This window comes from Amblyomma maculatum, chromosome 2 (genome assembly GCF_055883805.1).
Source record: "Amblyomma maculatum isolate TAMU_Amacu chromosome 2, ASM5588380v1, whole genome shotgun sequence".
NCBI lineage: Eukaryota > Metazoa > Arthropoda > Arachnida > Ixodida > Ixodidae > Amblyomma > Amblyomma maculatum.
The window spans coordinates 34025681-34050818 of NC_139345.1; the positions used below are offsets into that span (position 1 = coordinate 34025681).

At 44.9% G+C, this 25138-nt stretch overlaps 1 protein-coding gene across 9 annotated transcripts in view; it reads right to left on the reverse strand.

Annotated features, from left to right (window-relative positions):
* The window catches only part of LOC146198313 (uncharacterized), a 35290-nt gene that overhangs the window by 5818 nt on the left and 4334 nt on the right, over window positions 1-25138 (reverse strand). For 8 of the 9 annotated variants that reach the window (XM_084593749.1, XM_084593750.1, XM_084593747.1 and 5 more), the window contains exons 3-5: window positions 15132-15343; window positions 12363-12734; window positions 3176-3323 (exon numbers count right to left, since the gene is read on the reverse strand). In XM_084593749.1, coding sequence (XP_084449875.1) covers window positions 3176-3323; window positions 12363-12734; window positions 15132-15343 — 732 coding nt within the window. The remainder of the gene's footprint in view (window positions 1-3175; window positions 3324-12362; window positions 12735-15131; window positions 15344-25138) is intronic. The other variant, XM_084593753.1, reaches the window with a different exon arrangement.

Here is a 25138-nt window from a genome sequence, read left to right on the forward strand (position 1 = left end):
CGCCCAAGAAAGCGGGATCGAATCCCGGCCTCGGTGGCTGCGTTTCAATGGAGGCAAAACGGAGTGACGTCCGTGTGCTGTGTGATGTCAGTGCACTTTAAAGAACCCCAGGTGGTCGAAATTTCCGGGGTCCTCCACTACGGCGTCTCTCATAGCCTGAGTCGCTTTGGTGCGTTAAACCCCACAAACCAAACAGCTATACTTCAACTGTTGAAAGGGAAACTGAAACTGCATGAAAAAAGAGACTTCAGAGGTAAATACCGCACAATACTATTCCATGCATGCTAAGATCTAGCGCACCACTGCAACAAAAAATAGCATGCTACCAAAAATTGGTGTTAAACTCCTTTAATTATTTGTTATGCTTGAGACAAAGTAAAACGTTTACAGCCTTAGTTATTGAATTGACAGCTTCTCTTTAAAGATGCTAACATGACACTAACAGCTTTCTTTTTTTTTTTTTTTTTTGTTGCCAGAACTACTGTTAAATTTGTGCCATTCGTAAAGCTACTCATGTGAGCTGCATGCCATTATGAGAATTTCAATATAGTGCAGCTTGTGGCTTGATGAATAAAGCTACATCTACAGCAAAAATATTTTTAAGCAGCTGGCTTTTAATATAACCAACAACAGGCATGCCTCATCGTACAAGGCTAGTCCACTTGCTCAAGGATATTGACTCAGACTTTTAGTAATTGCAGCCATACCTTGTGCCCACAATTACTCCGGTAAAGCAGCTAACAGCAAAGGCTGTGACAGCATACAGTATAGACCAAAAAACGTTACAAGGGTTAAACGCTGCTGAACCAAATATAGGGCGAAAGTTTTAGCTTTCTCTTTCTCTTTTCTCTTCTCTATTCTCTTTTTCTTCTTCCTCAACCCACATATAAAGCCCCCCCTTTAACCAACCCATATGAACGTGCCTTAGTGGCCTATAGGGGTAACGTGAATGCCAGGGTCCTAGCAGGCTGATTCTGACATAACAGTCCCATGTGAAACGAGAGACCCAAGTTGGCAACTCCTGCCAGCCCGTGTGTCACGTGGGGTGTGACGTCACAGCGTCACGTGGGTAAGGCATAACTGCGGCCGGGTCACACGAAGGCTTGAAAGTGCGAGTAGTATTGCTTTCGCAATATAAGTACTTGCACTTTAGATAGCCGAGCAGACCAAACTAGAACGACAGCCTTACAATGCCTTTCCTATAAATGTATAACCAATTGGAGTGCATAACAATATCATAAAAGGTGCACGTCACAAACTGCATTTTTATGTTATGTTCTTTTTCTGTCTGTCGCCTCCTTGAGGGGCCAACAGAAATAGTGAATCCAGCACGTGCCGAAAATTTGTACTCTATGGTTGCCTGTTCACTGTAATTAATATTCATTCAAGCCCATAGAATTATCTCCACACTGATAATGATGCTGCATGCAGTCACATTCATAGCACTCTGCTGACTTGTGTAACATACAGCACGAGACTGTATGAAAGGACAACTTGATTACTATAAATGTGGGGCTGATGGGAAGCACATCAGAAAACTTCAAGGCTATGCTTCGCTGCAGCAAAACGAATTGTTGAGCTAGTTGGTATATTCTGAAGAAAGCAAACATTGAAGCAGCAAGAGAAAAGAAAGACTTTCCTACTTATTCCTTGCTATTGTGCTGTTTGTTTCCTTCTATGACTGTCCTCTTCATAATCCTCCCTGTGACAATCTAACTAGTGCACTGTTTGGCAAGTACATATTGTTAGTGTAGCCATAAGCACTCAACTGACTCGCATTGTGTGCCGACTCGCAGCAACTTTCTTGCAGTGGAGTGAAACTGTGACCGTAAGCAAAAGGCAGCGCTTTCCACAAGTGTGGTCTTGTTAGTCGGCCAATGTTCTTGGGATCGCCCCAACCCCCCATGCTCATAGCTTTCATTCCATTGAAAACAATTTTTGCTGGTGTTTACTCATATTACTCACATTATAATTATATGTTTTAAGTAGGGGTGTGCATATGTTCATATTAAAAAAACTGATGTTCAAATTTCCTAATGTTTGAAAGTTACCGAACAAATAGAAAATTATCGGATTCACCGCCGTTTCCCCCACAGTGCGCACTGTGCAGTGAAGCATCCTCAAAATGCGACAGGGCCGTTTTGTCAAGGGGGAGCTTCCCGACAGTGTGCACAAAGCGAAGCATGTGACGAAACCGGAAGAAAACGTCATCCTTTCTTTGGTTTCATCTCAAGTGCCGACATCCGTCGTACAAGAGTTCGTTGGATAAAACTACTGTGACGCAAACAGCTTATGCCAGTTTTTGTTTTTTCAGAATAATTTGATAATTCGAGCTTTCTGTTAATTCGGAGATTTTTTTCCTTGTACCTTGAGGGCTGAATTAACGAGTGCACTGTATTTCATGCTCGGTTTCATGCAGGCCCTTCGTGTTCAAAAAAAAAAAAAAATAATAATAAATAATGTATACAGTACTCTGTATACAATTTATACTAGATTCTCGAGTTTAATTTCATTTGCAAAAATCGTAATTCTGAAATAAACGGCAAAGTTTCCACTTTCCTTGGAGATCAGATATTCAATATTTGAAGGCATTTTTTTCCCATATTTGTATTTGATTTTTTATTTTAAAGTTTCAATATTTGCATATGCCTAGGTTTAAGCCATGCATGCCATTCCAACTGATCCAGTCTAAAGGATTTATAGTGAAGCCTCAATAATTCACCTTCCATTGATTTGGAAACACTAGTAATTTTGGTCCCGGCAAATTCCATGTATAAGTGATTTGGGTGTTGCTAAGCTCGGATCAGTTAATCCGCATGGACTCCTCGGAGCGGGCCATGTTGAGGTATGACTGGTGCACCAAGCGACTCTCTAAATATCCATCATGAAACCCCGCACACTTCTGATGCATTAATGCTGGCCTGCGCTGCTGCAGCTGAGACACAGTCCAGCCCCATACTTTTGCTTCCTGTGATTCGCTGCCCACTCGCGGCAACGGTGGCTATTAGCTATTCAGGTATTTTTTCCAGTTCTTTTAAGTCCAACTTAATGTTTTCCTGCTACATATTCTAACATAAAATATGACATTTTATGTTGCATCACACCTATGTAGGCACACAACTTGGCTGACACACAGGAATAGGCATGCAGTGTGAAAGGAACTTGCCAAACATACCCAAAGTGCAAGAAGTCACCAGGAACCATGTAGAGACCTCTGGCCCACGAACAACGGGTTCGTAAACCAAGCAGTGTGCAGCCTGGATGTTCCTGGCTCACCAATAGCACCTCAACACGCACTCGTGGCTCGTGCCATGCACCTGTTCCTAGGTAATGGGTGTAACGACATATTAAAGCAAACAAACATTGCTGGTAACTGGCATCACAAAGGCTAAGTTTACTTAGCTCTGACAACTGCAGGTTCAAGAGAATGCCCTCGAGTAGACAATAGACAACGGGCTTCTTAAAGTAAAACTACATAAACAAAGATAAAGCGATTGACTTGGCATTTTAGGTGCTGATAATAACCAATAACTGAGCTAAGCTAATGCAGCAACATTGCAGAGTTGACTAAACGTTGCATAACATATTTTGTCATTTCTAGTTCACAATGGACAAATCCAGCAGCAAATGCTCTGCACTTTCAATTGCAGTTGTCAATGTAGTTGCAGCAGCAGATTCCCATTACGTGATTGTGCTACTTCTATTTTTTGAAAAAAACAGGAGCTGGAAAAAGCAGCACCTCTGACTTGTGCTCCAAAGGACCAAGCGCCATAGGTCAGTGGAACCACTCACGATCATGATCTGAATCATGAATAAGTCTGGATCATGATCTGAGTGAGTATGGACTTGCTTCAGATCATGATCAGAGTTGTGAATGTGGACTCGCATTCACATGAGGTTCTGAGTAGCTTGTCCAGGCTCAAGGTCAGAATATAATCTGTGTTTTCGTGATGAAGGTGTGAACTTTTGTCTTCCTTATCTGATGATGGAGAGCAGGAGAGATTTATTGCCGGGACCAAGGACACTTGAGGGCTTGGTGGATTGGCAGTATCTCTGAACAAAATTAAAAAAAAAAAAAAAAAAAGAGAGAGAGAGAATGCTGTGGAATAACTTCATGCTGCAGGAAGTGCTCAGTTCGGTGAGCCTATGTATGCCCTCAGTCCAAGACGAGTAAGGAGTGATGAGTGAACCTAGATGACTCAAGTCGAAATGAGTGAGTGAACCTAGATGAGTCACGAATCTAATCAGTTTGAGCTCATAAGTTTGGTGAGCCGGAGCGCGTGTGTGTGTCCAAGTTTGATGAGCCTACAAATTGACCAAACTTTTGTGAGTGAGCCTGAGTGAGCATTTGTTATTTTGCTGAGGTAGGGCAAGTGTCAACGGAGATGTAGAAGCTTAAAGGCCAACTGTAACAAAATGTTTTGGTTCATGAAAGTAGACTTTTCTAGTAGAAAATCAAAAGGGAGTAAGGGAGTACTAAAAACAAAATATTGCATTTGTAATAGAAGCGAGTGTGTCAGGATTAGATGCCACACAAAGTATGTTTGTCAGACTGGGCTACTAAGGATCCCTCGCATACTTTCTGCAAAACTTCCTTTACAATGGTAAGATGGGCTTATTTTCCGTACTGTAGTTAAGTGCCAGGCCGGTCTCACATAGCCTGTGGAGAGATGCACAAGTCACCTGTGGGCACACCCTGACGCACCCACCACACTGCACTTGAGATGCTTAATTCATGACAAAGGGACATAGTAAACCTGACTGCATCTTTTGGCTTGAGGCAAGTGCAGGTGGGGGACACAACTCTATTTGCAGAGGCCTACAAGGTGCAAGCACTGCACGTAATTGTTGTACAGCAGTTCGTCGCATTGAATGTCGAAATAATGTTCATGGAAGAGTATGTGCAGCAAACTCCGCCCCCATTTTCGACTGGCTTGGTTGGCAAAAGTGGCAGTCGAGGAGGTATCGCGCATACTTAAGTCATTATGTACTGGAAAAAGTTAATTGCTCTTAAAAACCATACTTTTAAAAACCAAAACTGGAAAAATAAAGCCTTTAATAAGAAATAGAAATGAAGTAAAAATAGGCACTACCAGAGCCTCAGGTGCTGTAGTTGTAGAAGTTTAGTGGCTTAGTGCTGTTTGTAGACATCTCAATGAATGGACACACGTTACATTAAGCAGCGCAAATGACACAAATGCTGACCACATTAGTTCACAACATTGCAAATGAACACTTGCCAACCTGGAGTACTACTTGTTTTTAAGGCGAAAGCCTTTCTAGGCTCGTGAAACGAAATCCTGTGCATGACATCTGTCACATTCTGCGAGATTCCGCGAGATGTATTCTTGTCTAGCGTTCCAGCCATCAGCAATCCTACACTTGAACACGTGCCAAGGAGCGCCACGTGACAGGGGCAATGGCGTACCGTCCAAACTCACTTGCTGGAGCAAGCGTGACACATACTGCGCCTTTCCTTTCCTATAAACCAATTATAGTTATATATAGCACTGCAACGAACACCGACAAGATGCAAATGTTGAGAAGCAAATGATAGAGGAGGAAGGATATGCTTTTGTTATTCTCTTCTTAAGAGACATCTGAGAGACCTAATTTTTTGCTTGATGTTTTCTGCATTTAGGAAAAGCATGTGACGTGTGCATTGTCCACCGTGCACATTCGTGCTCCCAGCGGCTGCACACAGCTTTGGTGCAGTAATTGCACCTGAAATTATAAAAATTATAAAATCTCCATTGACATAGCAAGCCTAGGACTGCCAAGCCATATTTCAGCCTCCTGTTTTTTACCATGTACACCCTTGCGCAAAAGTAGAGATCACACATTTTGGCAAAACTGCCCACCAGCGTTTTTTTTTTTTATAGTGAAGCAGTTACTTCGAAGCTATGCAATGGGTAGACTCACTAATATGCTTGCCATCTTGCACAAGCAAATTATTCAGGTGCATCTTTTTATACAAAAAAGTAATAATTGCAGCGGTTCGCGTGGCCTCTCCACAATGGGCCCTGCTTATGGATGACTCCGAAGTCCCCATTCCTACATCGTATTTGCTAAGTTGCCGACGTCCCAGCATGTCATCAGGTGCATCTCCTACACAACTTTTGAAATGCTTGCAACTACAGAATTAGTTTCCTTAGAAGCATGAAACCTTTTCACTGTTATTTGTTTTACAACACATCGGATATATTAGGAGGCATTGTAGCCAAAATAAAATTTCATTGCAGTTGGCTTTTAAGCGTACTAGTGCTTCCTTCAAAACTTGTGTATTTTCTTGTCAGAAAAATGGCCAGAAATTGTCCATCTTTTGCAGAACCTTGTGATGCCAACTGATAGGCCAGGACCCAGATGTGTTTCCCACTACACCACAGGGACAGACATTGTGCACTTATAATGAAAGAACTACAGTGCAACCAAGACAAACACAAGAATAGTTTTTTCATTACGTGCACCATCTAGCCTAACAATAAGTTCTTCTAAACCACTGTGCGCCTCCTGTTGTGTCATCACACAAAATCACTGGCATGAGTGATACCCAATTACATCAATCAGCATACACAGCACTAATAGCTTGAGTCGTCCGATGCATTCGGCAAACTTTAGAACTCCAGCCAGCCATATGAAGAGCATTTTAGTAGCACGAAAATTCATGACAGGAATGAGGAAAGCAGCAGACGATTTTCTGGGAGGACAAAACAAGGAAATGAAAAGAAAACAGAAGGAATCCCAGATACTTTGTGTTAAGTGGGGATGCGTGGCTAAAGGGCCAATTTTTGAATTGTCGCACCAATTTCGATAAAATTTTCAGGGATGGCCTATCTTCCTTTTATTAGAACATATAAGTTTTATCACCTTAGCAGAAATAGAGAAAAAAAAAGTTGTAGCTATCATAGTGAGTAATTATTTGTGTCAGCTAAGGAAAACTTTCATTTCAAAACTAATGATGATGTGCCAACCGTTTATGCTTGGGTAACTTCTAGGTAGTTCATTGTCCATGATAAGGCCAACTGCGGCTTCTTTATGATATTTTTGTACAAACCTCAGCGCTTGAAAAATGAACTTCATTTTTTTTGTTGTCAGTATTGCCACCTAGCGTTGCCAGGTGGCGCATGACTGAGTGAAGGACAACGAAGTGTCGCTTGCGGGTTTTGCGTCTGTGCTGCTCACCGCTGTTGTATCGGAGCTAACCCTATTTTTGATATCCTCAATCACCTTGTACGTGACAATATATATAACATATTTAATACTTTTTCTTATTTATAGACTAATTAGGAATCCAAAAGGTACCTTATCTCGTTCTCAACACAATTTTAGTCCAGAAACCACCCTTAAGACAGCCTTTGGCAAAAGAGCTTGGAAATGGTAGTTTTTCTAACGGTCGCTCGCTCGATAATCACCGAAGGTCATCACCGAGGCATGACAAAAAGGGGGTGGTCATTCGTTGCCCGGCGTAGCCGGTAGGCAAACGTTGAGAACGAGACAAAGACATGTTGATTTGAAACAACAAGAAGAAGACGTTTATAGGCTCAGAACGAGGAATACACAAAACATTTAGTGGACCGCAATTAACATTCTAAAAGGCAACGACACGAGTGAAGAAACAATTCAATTAAATACTCCGAATTACGTGTAAAGAGGCAAAACATGCTGTTCCGGGATGGAAGTAACAATCGAAGTAACAGCAAGGGAAAGAAAGTTCACAGCAGTGTAGAACATACAATTAACCGGGAAACATGGCGGCAGCCCATCACTGCGATGAAGCAGACAAGCGGCCCTCAAAGGCAACGATCCTTCTGGGGCAGCTTACAGTCTGCAGATGCGGTGCCGGCGGCAGCGGCTCGGGAATCTCCCCGGAAGTACGCGGAAGCTCGGGTTTCCTTCTCAGGAAGCGAACTGGGCAGACTCCTGGGGGATTCCCAAGCTGCTGCCGCTGCCGGCACCACATCTGCAGACTGCAAGCCGCCTTGGAAGGATCATCGCCTTTGAGGGCCACCCGTCTGCATCGTCCCAGTGATGGACTGCCACCGCGTTCCCCGGTCAATTGTATGTTCTACACTGCTCTGAGCTTCCTTTCCCTTGCTGTTACTTGGATTGTTACTTCCATCCCGAAAAAGCTTGTTTAACTCTGTATACGTAATTCGGAGTATTTAATTTCATTGTTCACTCGTGTCATTGCATTTTAGAATGTTAATTGCAGTCTACTAAATGTTTTGTGTTTTCCTCGTTCTGCGCCTATAAACATCTTCTTCTTTCAAATCAACACGTCTTCATCTCATTCTCCATGTTTGCTTATAGGCTACACCGGGCATCGAACGACCACACCCCTTTTTGTCATATCTCGGTGATGACCTCCGGTGATTACCAAGCGCATGACAATTAACTGGCGTCCGCGACAGGACGTCGTTAAAGCGTGGGAAATCTATGCAAAGCCGGTTCGTGTCATCCGGTTTCTTCACCAAAAGGACTGGAGAATCCTAAGGGGACTGTAATTTCTCGATTATTCCAAGTTTCTCCATCTGCTGCACCTCTCTTTCAACACCTTGTCTCATCACAAATGAAGGGGATATTGCCTTACATGCACCGGAGTGCTGGTGGTGAGCTCTAACCGACATTCAGCCCAGTCCGTCTTTCCCAGAATGTCGGAGAAAATGTGAGCGTGTTCTGAAATTACACCTCCCGGAACAGGAATAGTCCCATTGCTGTTCAATTCAGTGATGACGCAGACCACGTGGCATACCCTTTCTCTTGGTTAGCTTTCTCGCTCTTCGTATCTTTTAAGCAGATTGGCATGAAAAATCTTTCTCCCTCTGGCTGTCTCAATTAAGTAGTCTGATTCACCTTTAATTTCCTTGATCTCGAAGGGACCCTTTCACTGAAGTTGTAGCTTGTTGTTTTCGGTAGGGAGCAAAATCAGCACCTTGTTTCCAGGATCGAACATCCTTCCTTTGGTTTTTCGGTTCTACATTTTCGTGTAGCGTGCTCCGGCCTTTGCGAGCTCCTCGTGCGCTCGCTTACAAGTTTCTTCTAGGTGATTCCGGAGGTTGAAAACATGTTGATACGTTGCCTTCACCTCCTCGTCAAGCTGGCGGTTAGTCCACAACTCCTTCAAAATCGCCAGGGGTCTTCTCACTTGTCGTCCATACAACAACACAAAGGGCAAAAAGTCGAGACTTGCCTGCGGCGCTTCCCTGTATATGCGAAGAGCAACGGCGCTAGGTAGTGGTCCCAATCTGTAGGCTTTTCGGTGCACATTCTCTTCAACATTAATTTCAGGCTGCCGTTAAATTTCTCAACCATCCAGTTCGCCATCAGGTTGTACGACGTCATGTGAAGCTGGCGTATGGAAGGAAGCCTGGCCACCTCCTTCATCAAGTCGGAAGTGAAATTGGTGTCCCCATCGCTTAGAACTTCTTTAGGTACTCCAAATCAAGAGAACATTTCTACCAGCGCCTCAGCCACTCCCAGTTTCCACGCTCAGCAGCACTATGGTTTCTGGGTATCTGGTTGCATAATCCATTAGGGTCTTGGAAGGGGCTGAATTGGGCCCACGATGTCTATGGCCACTCTTTTGAAGGGGGTTTCAATTAGTGGCATTTTTCCTAGCGGCACACAGGGTACCCTGTCTTTTGGGATTGTTTGCTTGCAGATGTCACAGGAAGCAACAAATCTTTTCACGTTGGCGGTGATGCTCAGCCGGAAAACTTCTTCCAATATCCGGTCCTTGGTCTTTTGCGCACCCAAATGCCCGGCCATTATTCCGTCGTGTGCGGTTTTCAATACCACCTCGCGGTGGCATTTTGGGACAACGAGCTGACGCATCACCTGCCCAGTTTTCTCTGTGTAGCTTCTGTATAATAGTCCATCTTCCCGCCTGAATTCTATCTTGTGCTCTGCCTCTCGGCACGTGAGCTTCTTGTCAATTTGGGAAAAACAAGGCTCGAGCGACTTGTCCTCTGCTTTTTAATCCGCGTAACTATTTCCTTTTGTCTCCTCCGCGACATCGGGCCTTTTGAGCATTTGGAACTCTCTTGGTTGCTTCTTAGTTTGTGCGTGAGTTACAACTGCTGCTACAGCTTCTTCGTCGACGGGCTCGCTACAAACTGATTGTCCAACCACCCCTTCAGGTCATCAGGTGCCCTTGCTCTTTCTATATTTCCCAGAATTAAGTCCTAAAGAGGTTCCTCCATGCAGAGAGCTGTGATGATCCCCGAAAAATATGGGGTGCCAACCTCAACCCGCGCCTCGGGCAGCATTTTCGCTGTTCCGTCGACTAAGTAAACAGGCCTGCTCTTTACAGTCAGCTGATCATTGTGGACGAGCTCTTTCCTCATGATGGCTGTATTGCATCCGGTATCCCGTAATACAGAAATTTCTTTGCCTCCATACGTGCCCGCCACCACCGGCAGTCCTTCGACCAGAAACTTTGGTTGCGTCATCATGACTGCATTCACGACAGGGATTCTCTCCCCATTTTTGAACTCCACATTGCCATCGCGAATGCTTTCCCGATTTACTTCCTGGGCGGGTAAGTAAACACATGACGCCTGTGTCCTATCGTTTGGCCCTGCACGGCACGCGTCCGCCTTGTGACCCTTTTGCCCACACTTCAAGCAGGTGGGGCTGTAGTCGTTAGTGCGGTTGCAAAGGTAACATTGGGGAGCTGTCCTATGACTTCCTCTTTTATCGTCTGCCTCTGGCCTCCCGGTATCGTCTCGGCTGTCTTTCCTTGCTTTGGCGAGATTTATACTTCCCTGAGCCTCTAAAAACTGGTCAGTTAAGTCCAGCATCTCTTCCAGTGATTTTGCCTTTCTTTCTTTCAGGTACAGTGCCATGTAGGAATGACATCCATGCAGAAACTTTTCCTTAATTAGAAGTTCTCGCAGGTCTTTGAATTCCGTTTTTACACCTGACAGCTCGATCCAGTGATCAAAATAGTGGCTGAGACACACTGAGCTGTGGTTTCTCCATCTGCCGGTTTTCCGGAATTGAGTTTGCCTAGGAAGCCGTCCGCCGTGAAAATAAATCTCTTCAAAAGGGCCGTTTAAACAGTGGTGTAGTCAGCTGCATCCCCCGGTGGCAACCAGCCGTAAACACGCTGAGTGCTTCCCCACTCAAACAGATAGCCAGAACCGTCGACCACTGGCTCTCTGACCACTTCTGGCTTGATAGCCTAGATTAATATATCAAAGTGGCCTGTGCATGCGTTAGGCAGTTCTTTTCAACACGACACTACTCTGACGATTACTTTGAGGTGCCTCCTTTTTTTTTACAGCTGTTTAGCACCCTTGCCTGCGCTCGTGAAATTCTTTCTTTGGTTGCTTGCTAGGCGTGCCTCTTCGTCTAGGCTCCGTCTCCAGCTCGTCGAGCACTTTGGTTATCCTGGCTCACAATAGTGTGAATACAGTGTTCGAAGGTTACGTGCTACATTTTAGTAAGTCTAATCTCCTATTTCTGTTTACCAGGCAATCTGCCCACAACCCAAAATTTGTCTTTTCTTCAGTTTTTCTTTTTACCTGTCAGCTGTACTGTTTATAGCAGGTCCTTATTGGCAAGAAAGTGCGGAAACCAAGCATTCTAGCTTGGGGATACACTCCGCGTTCAGTTTCTTGTCCGCTATGCGGCTAGGTCTTAAAAACAGCATTCGTAAGCACTTTCGGTGGTGAGTGCCCCCATCTTGCAAAAAAAACAAATCTTCATTTTTCTACAGTGCAGATGACAACCAAACTTGGTGAGAAGTCTTGAGCAATTCAAAACAACAAAATTTTAAAAACAAGCTTTTTTATGAAAATTGTGATTTTAGCTAAGCTAATACTCTTAGGCTGCTGCGGAGCATGGTGCGAGAGAATTGCAAATCCAAGTCTACAGCATCATGCAAAGCATTTTGCACACACTACACATGAGAGGCCTCAAAAAAGGCCTTCTTTTCATGGCGCAAACATGTAGAGATGGCTTGTATAAATGAGAAAATGCACCATCATTACCAGAGTATGCAAAAGTGCGACCTGTAGCCAATCAAGGATAAATGAGAAAATGCACCATCATTGCCAGAGTATGCAAAAGTGCGACCTGTAGCCAATCAAGGAAGGATCAAATTATTTGCTCCTGTAAAATTCAAGCGTGCGGACCTTTGTAAGAGCGAGCGGTGCTTGGAAACATATGCACTCAGGATGCTCATCATTTTCTCTTGACTTGACTGGACAATGCCAAAGCAGTTTGGCCTGCTATGTTTGCATCCATATGTTGAACCACTTTTGTTAATGCTAAGCTAAGTAAAAGAATACAATAGCATTTGTTAATGCTAAGCTAAGTAAAAGAATACAATAGCATTTGAAAGTAGTACTACTTACGTCCATAGCCCCGGAGCTGCACGAAAGAAGTAACAGAGCTAGCCAGCTCCTGCTGTTTCTCTTGTGGCAATGTCTTCACCAGGCGAGCCACACTGTCTACAATACTGTCACTGCACTTCTGCAGTGCCCGGAGCTTGTTGTCTTTCTCAGCCACCTCACGCTTGAGTTCAGCATAGAGAAGCATGTAGTGGCGCAGTGGGTCTGCTGTTGCTGACGCTACTGTTGATGGCTGTGTTTGTGGCAGCTCTGGTGACTGCTCCATGTAAGGAGACTGTGCTGGTGACTGCGCTGTTGTAGGCACCGACGTTGGCTCTGGTGCGGACGTTGGCAATGGCAGTGGTGGCGGCGTAGTGTACACATCGTCCGTTCTCACTGCGCACACAGGATACAACAAAAAGTTGCGATTAACTGGGGCAATGTGGCTAGCAAGATGAAAGAAGCATACAATGCAAGTGACATGCAGAAGATGAATTAATGCACTGCTTACAACCTCAACTATACTGCGTATGACAGGCTTCTGAAAGAAAGGAGGGCTGCCATCTCTACACTCGGGTGGATACTTTGCAAGTGGAACCATTCGAAATGGGTTATAGGACAGGGACCACTTGGCGAATTTGGGCCACATCTCAGTAGAAAATAAAACAAAAAAACTTGAAGCTGAGAATTATATACGCTTTCATAAAGGTCAAGACAAGCACAGAAGTATATATCAAGCACAATCTGGACACTAACAACATTACCTCAATGTATTCATTTACTGCACACACTTTTGCTTGCTTCCATTTATATATCCTCTCGTGAAACTCTCGTACTGGCACCAGTTATGCTTGCCTATCGAGTGATGTTATTTCATTCATTTCTGTCTGCCATGATTGCAGAAATGGTGAATAAAATTTAGTAGGTTAACCTGCCAACAGCTCTTATTATAAGAACCGTGTTAGTTCAGCCCTATTTGTAGAAATTGCAGAAGTGACCGTCACCGCATGGCTCAATGACTTTTCAGTCACTTTTAAAGCAGTTGAGAAAACCAGCACTGATTTTTTTAGCATCTGACACAAATAGCTTCTGTGGACAAACAAGTTCAGTGCAATAGTGAGTTGAAGATGAAAAAATGAGAAAGCAACAAAGGCTATTCAATATCAGAGCATGAGAAGTATGCCTGCTTTTTTCACTGGCACGGTCATTGGAAGAAGGCACAGTGAGGTGTTGCTTATTAACAGCAACAATATGAAAAGTAGGACTACTAGCTACCAAATATGACATACCTATGGTATTTGCTTAACTATCATGTCCACACAACTCAATCTTGTAACAAAGTTTTTGTATATTTAAAAGAAATTTCCTACTGTACTATTTGTTGCGAAAATTCCCAGACCAATGAGCCCATAGCATGCATCTCATGGCAAAAAGGCTGGATGAATCTGTTTATGTGACCTTGATGCAAAAGCTGAATTCGTCTCAGACATCTCTATTTTCGAATGCAGTGACAAGAACCAGTCATCATACAGTTGCACGAATATGATGCGAGCTTTTTTAATGTGTAAGCATCAAGTGCCTATGCATGAGATTTGCCGTCCTCAAAAGTTGCATACGCAATTTCGTCATAATCGAACGAGTTACCAAAAACGGAATTATTGTGCTAGATAGAAAATGAAAAAAATCTTATCTGGGAAATTGTATGGTTAAAATTGAGTAATTAGGCAAATAATTATAGCCAAAAAAGTCAATCAGACGTCAAAATAGCCAGACAGAGTAATGGCGACATGGGGATATGATGTCACACTTCCGGTCACATGATGTGTGGTAGGGTCACTTGACATGTGGCAAGGGTTATGTGACTGGAAGTGTGACATGTCGGTATGTGTGCCACGTAACCGAAAGTTAGGGCATTTGAGACAAAAAAACTAGAAATAAACTGAGTAAAATTGATCAGAAATTGTGTAAAATGTCGTTTAATCTAAGTAAAACAAAAAAAAGTATAAGAACATGCGTAGCTTGCTACACAATATCGTCAACGACGCAGCTGCTATCATAATTTCTGCAGTGTGAAATCTCTACAAAGGGTGTGCCATATGCCATGAGGAGCAGCAATGCTCAGGCTTATGAATTTCTCCAGTGCAGATTCTGCAGTGCTCTCGAAATTTTTGCTCAGTTCATTAGTTTCAGAATGCATCTCACCTTATATTCAGAACCAAGACAAATTGTTCATGTATATATAACATGAACAATTTTCTTGGTGCTTTTTCGAAGTGTGACTGTCATACTTTTATTCTATCATTTCCTGCCACCTAAGAAGTGTTCTCACAGGCACATGGCATTTCATGATGGTCACATATGCATGTATAGCCCAAGTCCCATCGCCCGAACTGGTAAAATGAGGCGAGTCTTATATGCCAACTTTTTGCTAAAATCCTCTAAATTTGAGGGATGAATCTTAAACAGCAGAAAATATGGTATACATAAGATAATATCAAACCAGATTTTCTTTTCTGCTGAAATGAGATTCATTTCATGCTAAATGATCAGATGTTTAATGTTTCATGCATTGATTCGCAACAGTTTTCAGCTGTATTATGGTACCGGCCTCACATAAAGTGCGAGCACATAGGAAGTACAGCATGCAGAAGCAGGCACTATTCTGTATATTACTCTTGTCAAACATGGTTGATCTGCTTTTCCATTGCTTTTCTTTAACTGCTACTCTGAACAGCAAATCAAAGAGTTGTTGTCTGCTGCTTGCAGCATTGTAATTTACAGGTTAAGACTTACCCTCTGGTTGGTGATGTTCAAAGTCTCCCCACCTGCGTGTATCTTTGCCAAACAGCGTTGGCACAGCATTCCAGATGAGACGCTGGTAGGTGTGCACATTCATGAACTGCGAGTCATGGAAGTGAAGCTGGCAGATCAATTTATTGTGCAGGGTCGCGCTGGATTGGCCCTTGAGATCCAGACGGTCACAGTTTGCCAACCACAGGTTACGCCTGCATGTAAGTTGAAAAGTTTGTGGCATCAGTACCATATGAGCCTCATTTCACTTTAAACCCATCTCGCAAGAAGACAAACTGCAGAGAGAGAAGCGGAATCACAGTGTCCTCATCAGAGGAGAATATTTATTACTTTCTTTTTGTAAAAATATAGCGAAAAGAATCCAGAGATTTTGGCTAAAATTCTAAAATCATGCGAAGGCTGTGTTGCACAGGTTTTGCTCTTCTGTCACCTAGCTTTGTGTATTGGCTGAAAGGAGTCATACATTTTTCACCAAATAAATATCTGCTTTTATTGATTGGCTGTACGACTGCAGGGGCGGTATTACAGAACTGCGTTCAGTTTGCGTTCAGTTTTGGAACACTCTGTGATTGGTTGGAAGCACTTCCGCTCAAAGCCTCTGAACTGAACGCTTTTATGTCGCAGCACGTTCTGAGAGGCTTTGAGCGGAAGTGCTTCCAATCAGTCACAGAGCATTCCGAACTGAACGCAAACTGAACGCAGTTCTGTAATCCCGCCCCAGCACCATACTGTGAGGTTTGCCACTGCCTCTGCATTGGCGCTAGCATTGGAGGTGATTTCACTCTGTCATGGTGAAGGTCAAAGTAGAGATGGGCAAGACTTTAGTGAGCGAATCAGAGTGGCCCCACTCACTAAAGTGAGCCGGCTCACTTGAACGGCTCACTGGCTCGCTTACATCTGTACAGGTGAGTGGGTTGCTCAGGAGGAGCCAGATCTTATATATACATATATAATATTAATAGTACTAAAAAGTACAATCAATTTTGGCCCTCATGTGACACAGCAAGCGGTGGCATTTAGCATCAGTTTCTGCCTATGGTTGTGATTGCAGTTGTGGTTTCTGCCTGTTTAGACGACTGAGGAACGTGCTACGAAAGAACGCAGAACATTCGGACCACTCCGCTCTGCTTTTCTCCTCTCCGGAGCATGGCTCCACTCCGGACACTAAAAAACACCGCGTACCAAGCACGCTTGGAGTACAACATTGGCCTCGATCCCCTCGATCGACATCCTTCCTTCCATGTTGTCTTGTCATCCAAGTGCCACCTAGCTCCGGACAAGTGCCCCGGAAATCCGGGCGGTGGGGATTAAATAGGAACACATCCCTGCCCCTGACATCAGTTTCAAGCTTTCCGATTTGTCGAAAATGGCATCAAGTGCTCTCCCTGCAGCAATCAGTGAATTGCACACCATAGGTTTAGCTGCCCAAGACGACAGTTTGGAGCTTTCCAATTCGTTGAAAATGGTGTCAGGGCTTCTCGCTTTCCCTGCAGCTAACCGGGGGTTTATATATATTCATATATATTTCTAACTGCATCCATGCTTGGGCAGGAAAAGAAAATGTGGACATAGCCAGCTTACCGAAAACTACAAAAGGCAGTGAAAGACAGTTGTTATTCAATAAATACAGATGTTGTCACATAACCTAAAAAAGATAGCGCAACGTTTTGAGATGCGAGTATCCTTCTCCGCTTTTTGCACGCTATCAATACTTGGCCTCGTCAGTAACCCCGTGACGGAGCCACTAATAGATGCAACACGACGCATAAAAAACGATTTGTTGAATGCACTGAGGGACTAGTAAATGAGATTCTTTTGTTGTGGGGAAAAGTGTAAATGGGATAAACAGGACAGTGCCTGAATGATAGATAAAGAGGCCATAACAACGATCTAGCTGTACCTTTTGCTTTTAACGCCATGACAGACACGTGGGCCCCATTTTTTTTTACACGTTCTTATAGTATTATTATTTCTCCAGAATTAATGAATAACAGTCTGTTACATTTGTCCCGACAAATATCCCTAGAGGACAAACCCTGGCTCGAATTTTCTCTCTCACTTTTTCACTGTGCTTCTCGACGCCTCGCCTTGTTTGCGCGCCGTCAGTAAGGTGGCATTGGATGGCAGAACGGCAACTGTCGTGTTTCTGCCGGTGTGATGCTCCTTTGTATATGGCGCGAATGGCATTTGTGCGACGAGCGTGTCGGGCATATGGTCATTATTTCCCTCTTCTTACCTCCCACTGACTTCTTTCACTTCTCTTCCGATCAGATGCGTAATAGTTGTAGTCAGTGCTGTCTGTGTCTCCTTCTATCTTCTTTCTCGTCCTACGCGCTATTTTATCAAAAGAGTAAACTGCATGTTTGATAGTCTTTTGAGACACGAAATACTTTGTCTTCAAATGGTGTTGTTGCACCAGCGAACAATACACGACCGATCAGTGTCATGAGCCATTGTTCGAACAGCAGCATGGCAATGAACGACGTCATTCTTTGCCAATTAAGGCTTCTTTACTCCCCCCTTCAGTGGCATCGGGTGTCACACGATATTATGCATACAGAGTCAAAGGGATTGCCGCGGACCACTTTATACAGCGGATGAGTGCGAGTACCTGTCCCCACTCGACAGCATGGAACGAAACCACAGAACTGCAAGACAAAAAAAAAAGTGCGGGCACCAGCAGTAGTGCACCCGCGATGCCCGCGGGAAGATCCGAAGGCAATAGGTTGGTTGTGACACTGACAAGGAAGGGCAGTATAGTTGCTTTTTCGCTTTGCGTTTTGAAAAATCTCACCCAGCTTCGACAGACAAGGCTCACTGAACAAGAGAGAACCGCCGATCCAGCCATCTAGCAGATCTCCATCCAGAGAACAAAAGCAAAAGAACCACCTCACTCGCTCTCCAAAAGAACGACGCATTCCACTCAAAAGATAGCCGAGGGCGAGGACATTATTGCGCATCTTGCGAGAAAGGGCAGGAGGTTGCTTTCTCGCATCGCTAATAGATGGCGCGGAAGTCGTACCCGCCTGTGACGGAAAATTTCACGGAACGAGAGAACTAGCAACCAGCTCTCTGAAAGATCTGACGGCTCCGATGGCTCCGAACACCCCGGCCACTCCGGCTCCGACCGCTCCAAATCCGACGGCTCTGGCGGATCCGGCTCCGACTTTGTGGAGCTAAAGGTCTCATCCACTCCTTGAAAGGAGCGGCTACGAAGATCCGGCTCGCTCCGGAGCGACACATCCTTAAGTCAAATTCAAAGGACGTGGTATGGGTCAAAGGTGAGGTCATGACTCAACCTCGTCATGGCTATAATGTATAAGCACAGCATCAAGACTATGCTTTGAATTTAATGGCAGATATTATGTCCAGATTAACAGAACAGCGATGGGTACATGTATTGGTCCCAACTATGCCAACATATTCATGGGCTTATTGAAGACCGGTTCTCGCTGACTACACACTAAAGCATTTTTACTACAAGAGATATCTTGAGGACATTTTTCTTATTTGGCTACATGGTGGAGCACAATTTCTAGCACTCGTCTCTAGTTTTACCAACGCGCATAAGGCCATAAACTTTTCTCATTATTATTTTGCAAGCGATGACCCGTATGTGAAAACATATTTGCTGTTACTAGTAGCCTGCAAAACAATCTTAGTGATATTCAAGTTGTAGTAACTTAATTTTCATTTTATCAACGCCCACCTTCTTAATACTTAAATGTCTTCAACAAAATCAGTTGACAATTGTGCAACTTCTCACCGTTTGGTGTTGAATTGTGTTGCGTTGATATCCGTTTATTATATAGTACCTACTAAAAGGGCCCGCATTGCCATCTGTCGTGAGAAGAGCGCCGTGACTATATTTTTCTAGACGTGACAAGGTCAATAATGAGTGACAAACTAAGCACTAATTTATACTGGAAGCCTAGTGACAGACCTCAATACTTGCACTTCGACAGCAGCCATCATAAACACTGTAAGACTAACACCCCATATGCACAAGCCGTTTGCTTTAAACGAATATGTTTTGATGATCGCGATGTCAAATTTAACTGTTCCAACCTCCGTAACATCCTAATTGAATAAAATATTCAGCGCTCCTAATGAATGATGCAGTAGAACGAGCAAGCCTTCTTGCTCACGAGGCTCTCCTCAAAGCAAAAAAGAAACCATCCGGCCAATCACAAATCAAACTTGTGCTGGCGCATTCAGCAATTAGCATCGGCCCCCAAGGTTGCAGGCATTTTGAGGAAACATCATAGTATTCGCATGCAAAGTGAGCATCTAAAAGAAATTTATCACCAAGCCCACAGTGTTGTCTATTGCCATTGCAAGAACCTCAGTGACATTTTAACTTCATCTAAAACAAGCCCCACTGTACCAATCGGCTGCCATCCTTGCAACAAGTCATGGGGCAAAGTTTGCGCACAAATGACTACATCGGTGCAAGCTTTCAGCACTGCATCAAAGTTTAATGTGAAAATTCAAGGCAACTACTCATGTGGTACTGACAACGTTGAGTGTTCCATCTGCAAAATTCAATACACTGGCCAAACTGAAACGCCCTTCAGATACCGCTTTAATAATAATAAAGCTCATTGCAACACACTGCCCGACCTTGCTATCTCTACCCATGTAGAGATAGCACCGTTTTGAAAAAATGCTACTTTACTGGAATCAGCTTCAGGGCCCACCATGAATGCAAAGTTCGTGAATCATTCCTAATACACACAAGTTTAACATGGTTTCTTGAGGTCTGAATGAAAACACTGGCAAGCTAACTTGTCTCCCGTCGTAGCGTTTCATCTTGATAGTTACACCTCTGGCAGCTTCTTAAGAGATATTCAAACCACACTCAAATTTTATCTGTCACAGTCGACCACCAATCAGAATGTTCTTTCAGTGGGTGAATGGCCCCTGGATATTGCAGGATTAAATGCAATGTGTATTCTACCCTGGTGATATTGTTACATATATGCCCTGCGTCCCTGAACATCCATTGAAGATGACAATCAATAACAGGGAGACAGAAAACGAAGCTGTAGCAATGGTTGGTGCTAAGAAGAAGATTAGCGCTTGCCGGAACATTTACGCAAGTCATCAGTTGCTGTTGTGTTTCCTGGGCGGAGGTGAATAAAGATCCCCGTGCACACAGATTAGCCCATTTGGGCTGCGAAAGCTGTGTTTGCGCAGTGGCTGCCACCTACCTGGGATCATAGCGACATCAGAAACGGCCACTATGACCTCCAAGGCAGCCCCTAGAACTGCTGTAACATCAGCTCAACCCGTCGTACTCACAAAAATTTGCCATCCTCCCATTAATGGCAAAGACAAGCCAGACGTTGACGACTGGCTGGATGAGTACAAGTGCTGCTGCAGGAACAATCACTGGGATGCGACCATCATGCTGGCTAACATCATTTTTATGATTTTTGAACCACGTGCGAGCTGGTTACCTGGGAAATCTGTAAGCAAAAGCTTCAAGATTAGTTCGGGAAGCCTATCAGGCAGGCTCTTGCAGCAAAAACAGAACTTTCTTATCGCGCCCAATCCCCCACGAAGTCTTGCCTTGCCTACATTCAAAACATGCTCGCGTTGTGTCGCAAGGCAAACAGCTTCGTGCCAGAAAGTAAAAAGGTAGGGCATCGCAGATCACGCATTCAACATCCTCTTATGCAAGGATTGCTCTACCATCGACTCAGTGCTTCAAGAGCAAGTCGCGCTCATTTGGATATTGGTGCAGGATCCCCATGGCGTCTTATACGCAACCACGTACCTCTTGCGCGATGAGGAGCCCCTACAGTTCGATGATGACCTTATACATACCAAGATATCCTATATCATTACAAATTACATGACACTGAGATTGTATATTTGGATTCCCATGATTAGACTGATGCTTGTTTGGGAGCGCATGCGTCCTGGTTCTTGAGAAAAAAGTATATATTACCTGTGCCTTTTTCGAATAAACTTCAGTTGTTAGTCAGCGCTTGTCCGTTATTCTCCTCTCTGTCCCAAGTAGCCACGCTGTTTTTTGATCTTGCAATGCACCAACTAGCTCAGATTTCCGTTCTTCTACAAATTAGGCTGATCCATATTTCCGAAAGCGTGTAAGCAACTCACCAAAAGTGAGGAGGGTATGTGGCGTAAGCTACAAACAGGAGTATTCCCGAACCCTCAGCTTTACAGCAAGTGGCACCCAGAAATTTTCAGCCCCAGGTGCAAACGTTGCGATGGCACAGCGGACATGATCCACATGATATGGAAGTGTCCTAGATTTGGAGAACCTGACAGAACAAACGAGTCCTGGGAGTCACTACTTCTCAAACAGGATGTAAAAAAGCAACATGAAGTCATCTGTCTCGCCTTGGCCGCTACTCAGATCCAGGAGATTCAGGTCGACAGCTGAGGGGGAGGACATGGCTGGGACAGAGCTGCGCCTCAGATCCTCGTCAACCTTTTGACGGGTGCAAATAAATGTTATTTCTCTCTCTCAGCAAAGTATCGTACATCGCTTTGAACGCCTTCCGAACACAGCGGCTACATCATCCTGTGATGACCTGGCCCTTTTGCAACAGCCTTCTCATGCAACGAACGTGAATCGGATTGTTTGGAGAGAACTTGAGGCCTTAACTCCTGCACCACTCACGTCTCCACTGCCCGACACCGTGGCTATGATGCAGGTCATTGTCCACCAGGAACTTGCCAACGTCGACCTATCCTCCAGCCCAGTGCCGCCTCCCTCACCATCGCACCCTGTTCTTCTAGTGACTGCTGCTACCACCAGCCAGGCCTCCCCACGTTGCTACCTTAGTCTCAATCCTGCAGAGTGACATGCCTCAGACGACAGGCCAATTCGTTTCATTTGCTGTCAAGCCGGACATGCTTCGCGTTATTGCCGTAGCCATATCTTCCCCAACCCTCGCTCTTATTACAACGCCGATGTCAGTATTACTATGGACTTCGACACTTCCCTGCCCAACTAGAGGAGCCCCGCACCACCTATATTCAACCTGGACACTTTTTTCCTCAACCAAATGAGCCCTGCACCGAAACCGTCCTAACTGCCCGTCGCTCCAGCCGATCTCCATCTCCACAGGCTTGTCGATCCCGTTCACTGGTACCTTGCCGCAGCTCCTCCCCATCATGCGCCGGCACCTACTCGGGAAACTAGTGAGTGTAGCGCTTGGGAGTAATGCTGCATTACCGACCCGGACTGCAAACTCGGTACTGACCCCCGCATCCAGACGTAACTTGATTGATATACTTGTGGATAGAATCCCAGTTTCTGCCCTTATTGACACTGGCACCCATATTTCTGTTCTCAGTTCCTATCTCTGCCGACACCTCAAGAAAATCCTCATACCCGCTATCTCATCTACTGTTCATGCTGCTGATGGCAACACAGCTACTGTGATTGGTATGTGTACTGTTCTTCTGGACTACTTTATCTAGGCCTGCCGCTCTGTCCTGATGAACAAGCTCCTGAAACTTCAACGCTCTGTCTCCACTCCGCTACATTTACTCGCCTGCCTCCAGAAGCTGCTGAGTATACGCTCAAGTCACCTTTTTCCTCTGTTCCTGATGGAGACTACGTTGTTTGCTCTATAATCGACATGACTCTGTAGCATAGAATCATTCTCTCTCACAATAATATCACGCACATAGCGAATAACCACACTTATATTTCAATCTTGAACGTTTTTTGTGCAAGTTCTTCCTGAGGGCATTTCTCTCGCCAATTGACCCCATTGTCCGACTTAAATGTGTTAGCTCTTTTACCTGACCATATTGCTGAAGTGCCGACACGACCTGCACCGTCCCCACCTCCAGAGGCCCGCATATCAGGAACGGTTGCTCCTGACTTGCATCCTGATCGTGCTAAAGCACATAGGAGCCTTCTGACTTCATGCAGTGGTATATTTTATTTTGATGGCATCGATACCGGAGATGCCAGCGCAATTCACAGACAACCTTACCGAGTCGCCATTTCTGAACAGCGCGTCATAAAAGATGAAGACAAGACGTTGGCGAGAAACATTATACAGCCTTCGAGCAGCCCCTGGGCGTCACCTGTCGTGCTTGTTAAAAAGGACAGTACTTGGAGGTTCTGCGTTGATTACCGACACCTCAATAGAATTACAAAGAAGGATATTCACCCACTCCCCAGGATAGATGATGCCCTCAACTGCTTGCACGAAGCCAGCTATGTCTCTTTGATATTTTTCCGGTTATTGGAAGATCGCAGTCGACGAATGGGACCGAGAGAAAACTGCCTTCGTCACTCCCAATGGCCTGTACCAATTCAAGGTGATGCCTTTTGGCCTATGTAATGCACCCACAACATTCGAGCGCATGATAGACTCTCTTCTATGTGGCTTCAATTAGATGATGTGCTTAAGCTATCTCGATGATATCATTGTATTTTCTTCGACTTTCGAGAGCCATCTTCATCGCCTTGATGCCATTCTTGGAGTCTTCTGAAGAGCCAGCCTTCAGCTGAACTCAAAGAAGTGTAGCTTCAGCCGACGTGAACTCAAGGTGCTCAGACACTTGGTCGACGCCCGTGGCGTTTGTGCTGTAAGTGCATTTCCTACACCCTGCTGTACCAGTGACGTGCGTAGGTTTCTTGACCTTCGCTCCTATTTTCAGCGGTTTGTCCCAAACTTTGCGGAGATAGCTCATCTACTCACCATTTTTCTGAAGAATGACATTCTATTTTGCTGCGGCCAAGAACAATTTCAAGCCTTTTCTGCACTCATTACAGCTCTCACCAACCCGCTTGTCCTGGCACACTTCAACCCCTCAGCACCAACGAAGGTATGCGCCGATACCAGTGGTCACGGTATTGGTGCCATTCTCGCCCAACAGCAGACAGGTCGCACTTGCATCATTGCTTATGCCAGTCGCGTCCTTTCTATGGCTGAGCGGAATTATTCTATCACAGAACGTGAGTGTTTAGCCCTCGTGCGGGCCATTAAAAAGTTTCGTCCTTACTTGTTTGGCCATCCATTCTCCGTCATCACCGACCACCACGCCTTATGCTTTCTACACTGAAGGACCCTATCGGTCGCATGGGGCGTTGGGCCTCGAGTCTTCAGGATTTTTGTGACGTCCACAAGTCTGGCCAGCTGCACACTGATGCCGATTGCCTGTCCCGCAACCCGGTAGATGATAGAATATTTAGGGGAATCCCCCAAGGTGGGTTAGGTTTGTAGTAAGGGAGTAATTACTCATTGACGTCCACCCAAGCGCAGCCATACAGCTACAAAGAAAAGCTATACAGCTTTCTCAGAAACTTCGTAGTTAAAGAAAAATTCACCTTGGTCCAGGGATCCCAGTAGATGTGCCGCCTGAAAGCGAGTGTAAGGATGACACCTGTGTGTTGTCCATCTCTGACCTTTTACACATTCGCCATGAGCAGCGCTTAGATCCCAAGCTTTGCAGAATAATCAACCGCCTCAGCACTGATCACCGTGATACTACCCTTGCTTTGTTCATGCTCCACAACGGCACCTTATATCAGCGGAATATGCGACCAGATGGCGGCGATCTTCTGCTCGTAGTCCCCGAACACCTTGCGTCCACCGTTCTTTAGCAGCTGCATGACGCGCCCGCTGCGGGCCATCTTGGCATATCTCGTACGTACGACAGCGTCGGCCGGTGTTTCTTTAGGCCGGGCTTCTATGCGGCTTCTTGTGACCGGTGTTAGCGATCCCTGCCATTGACATCCCACTAAACCGTTTTACCGAGTTGGCCTTGATCTCCTTGGGCCTTTTCCACTGTCTGCTTTGGGGAATAAATAGATTGCGGTGGCCACGAACTATACTACACGCTATGCATCACAGGAGCGATAACCACCAGCTGTGCAACTGACATGGCTGCGTTTCTTTTCCCTGACGTCATCCCACTCCATGGTGCTCCATGCCAGCTGCTCACTGACCGTTGAAATTGCTTTCTTGCTCGAGTAGTCAACGAAATTC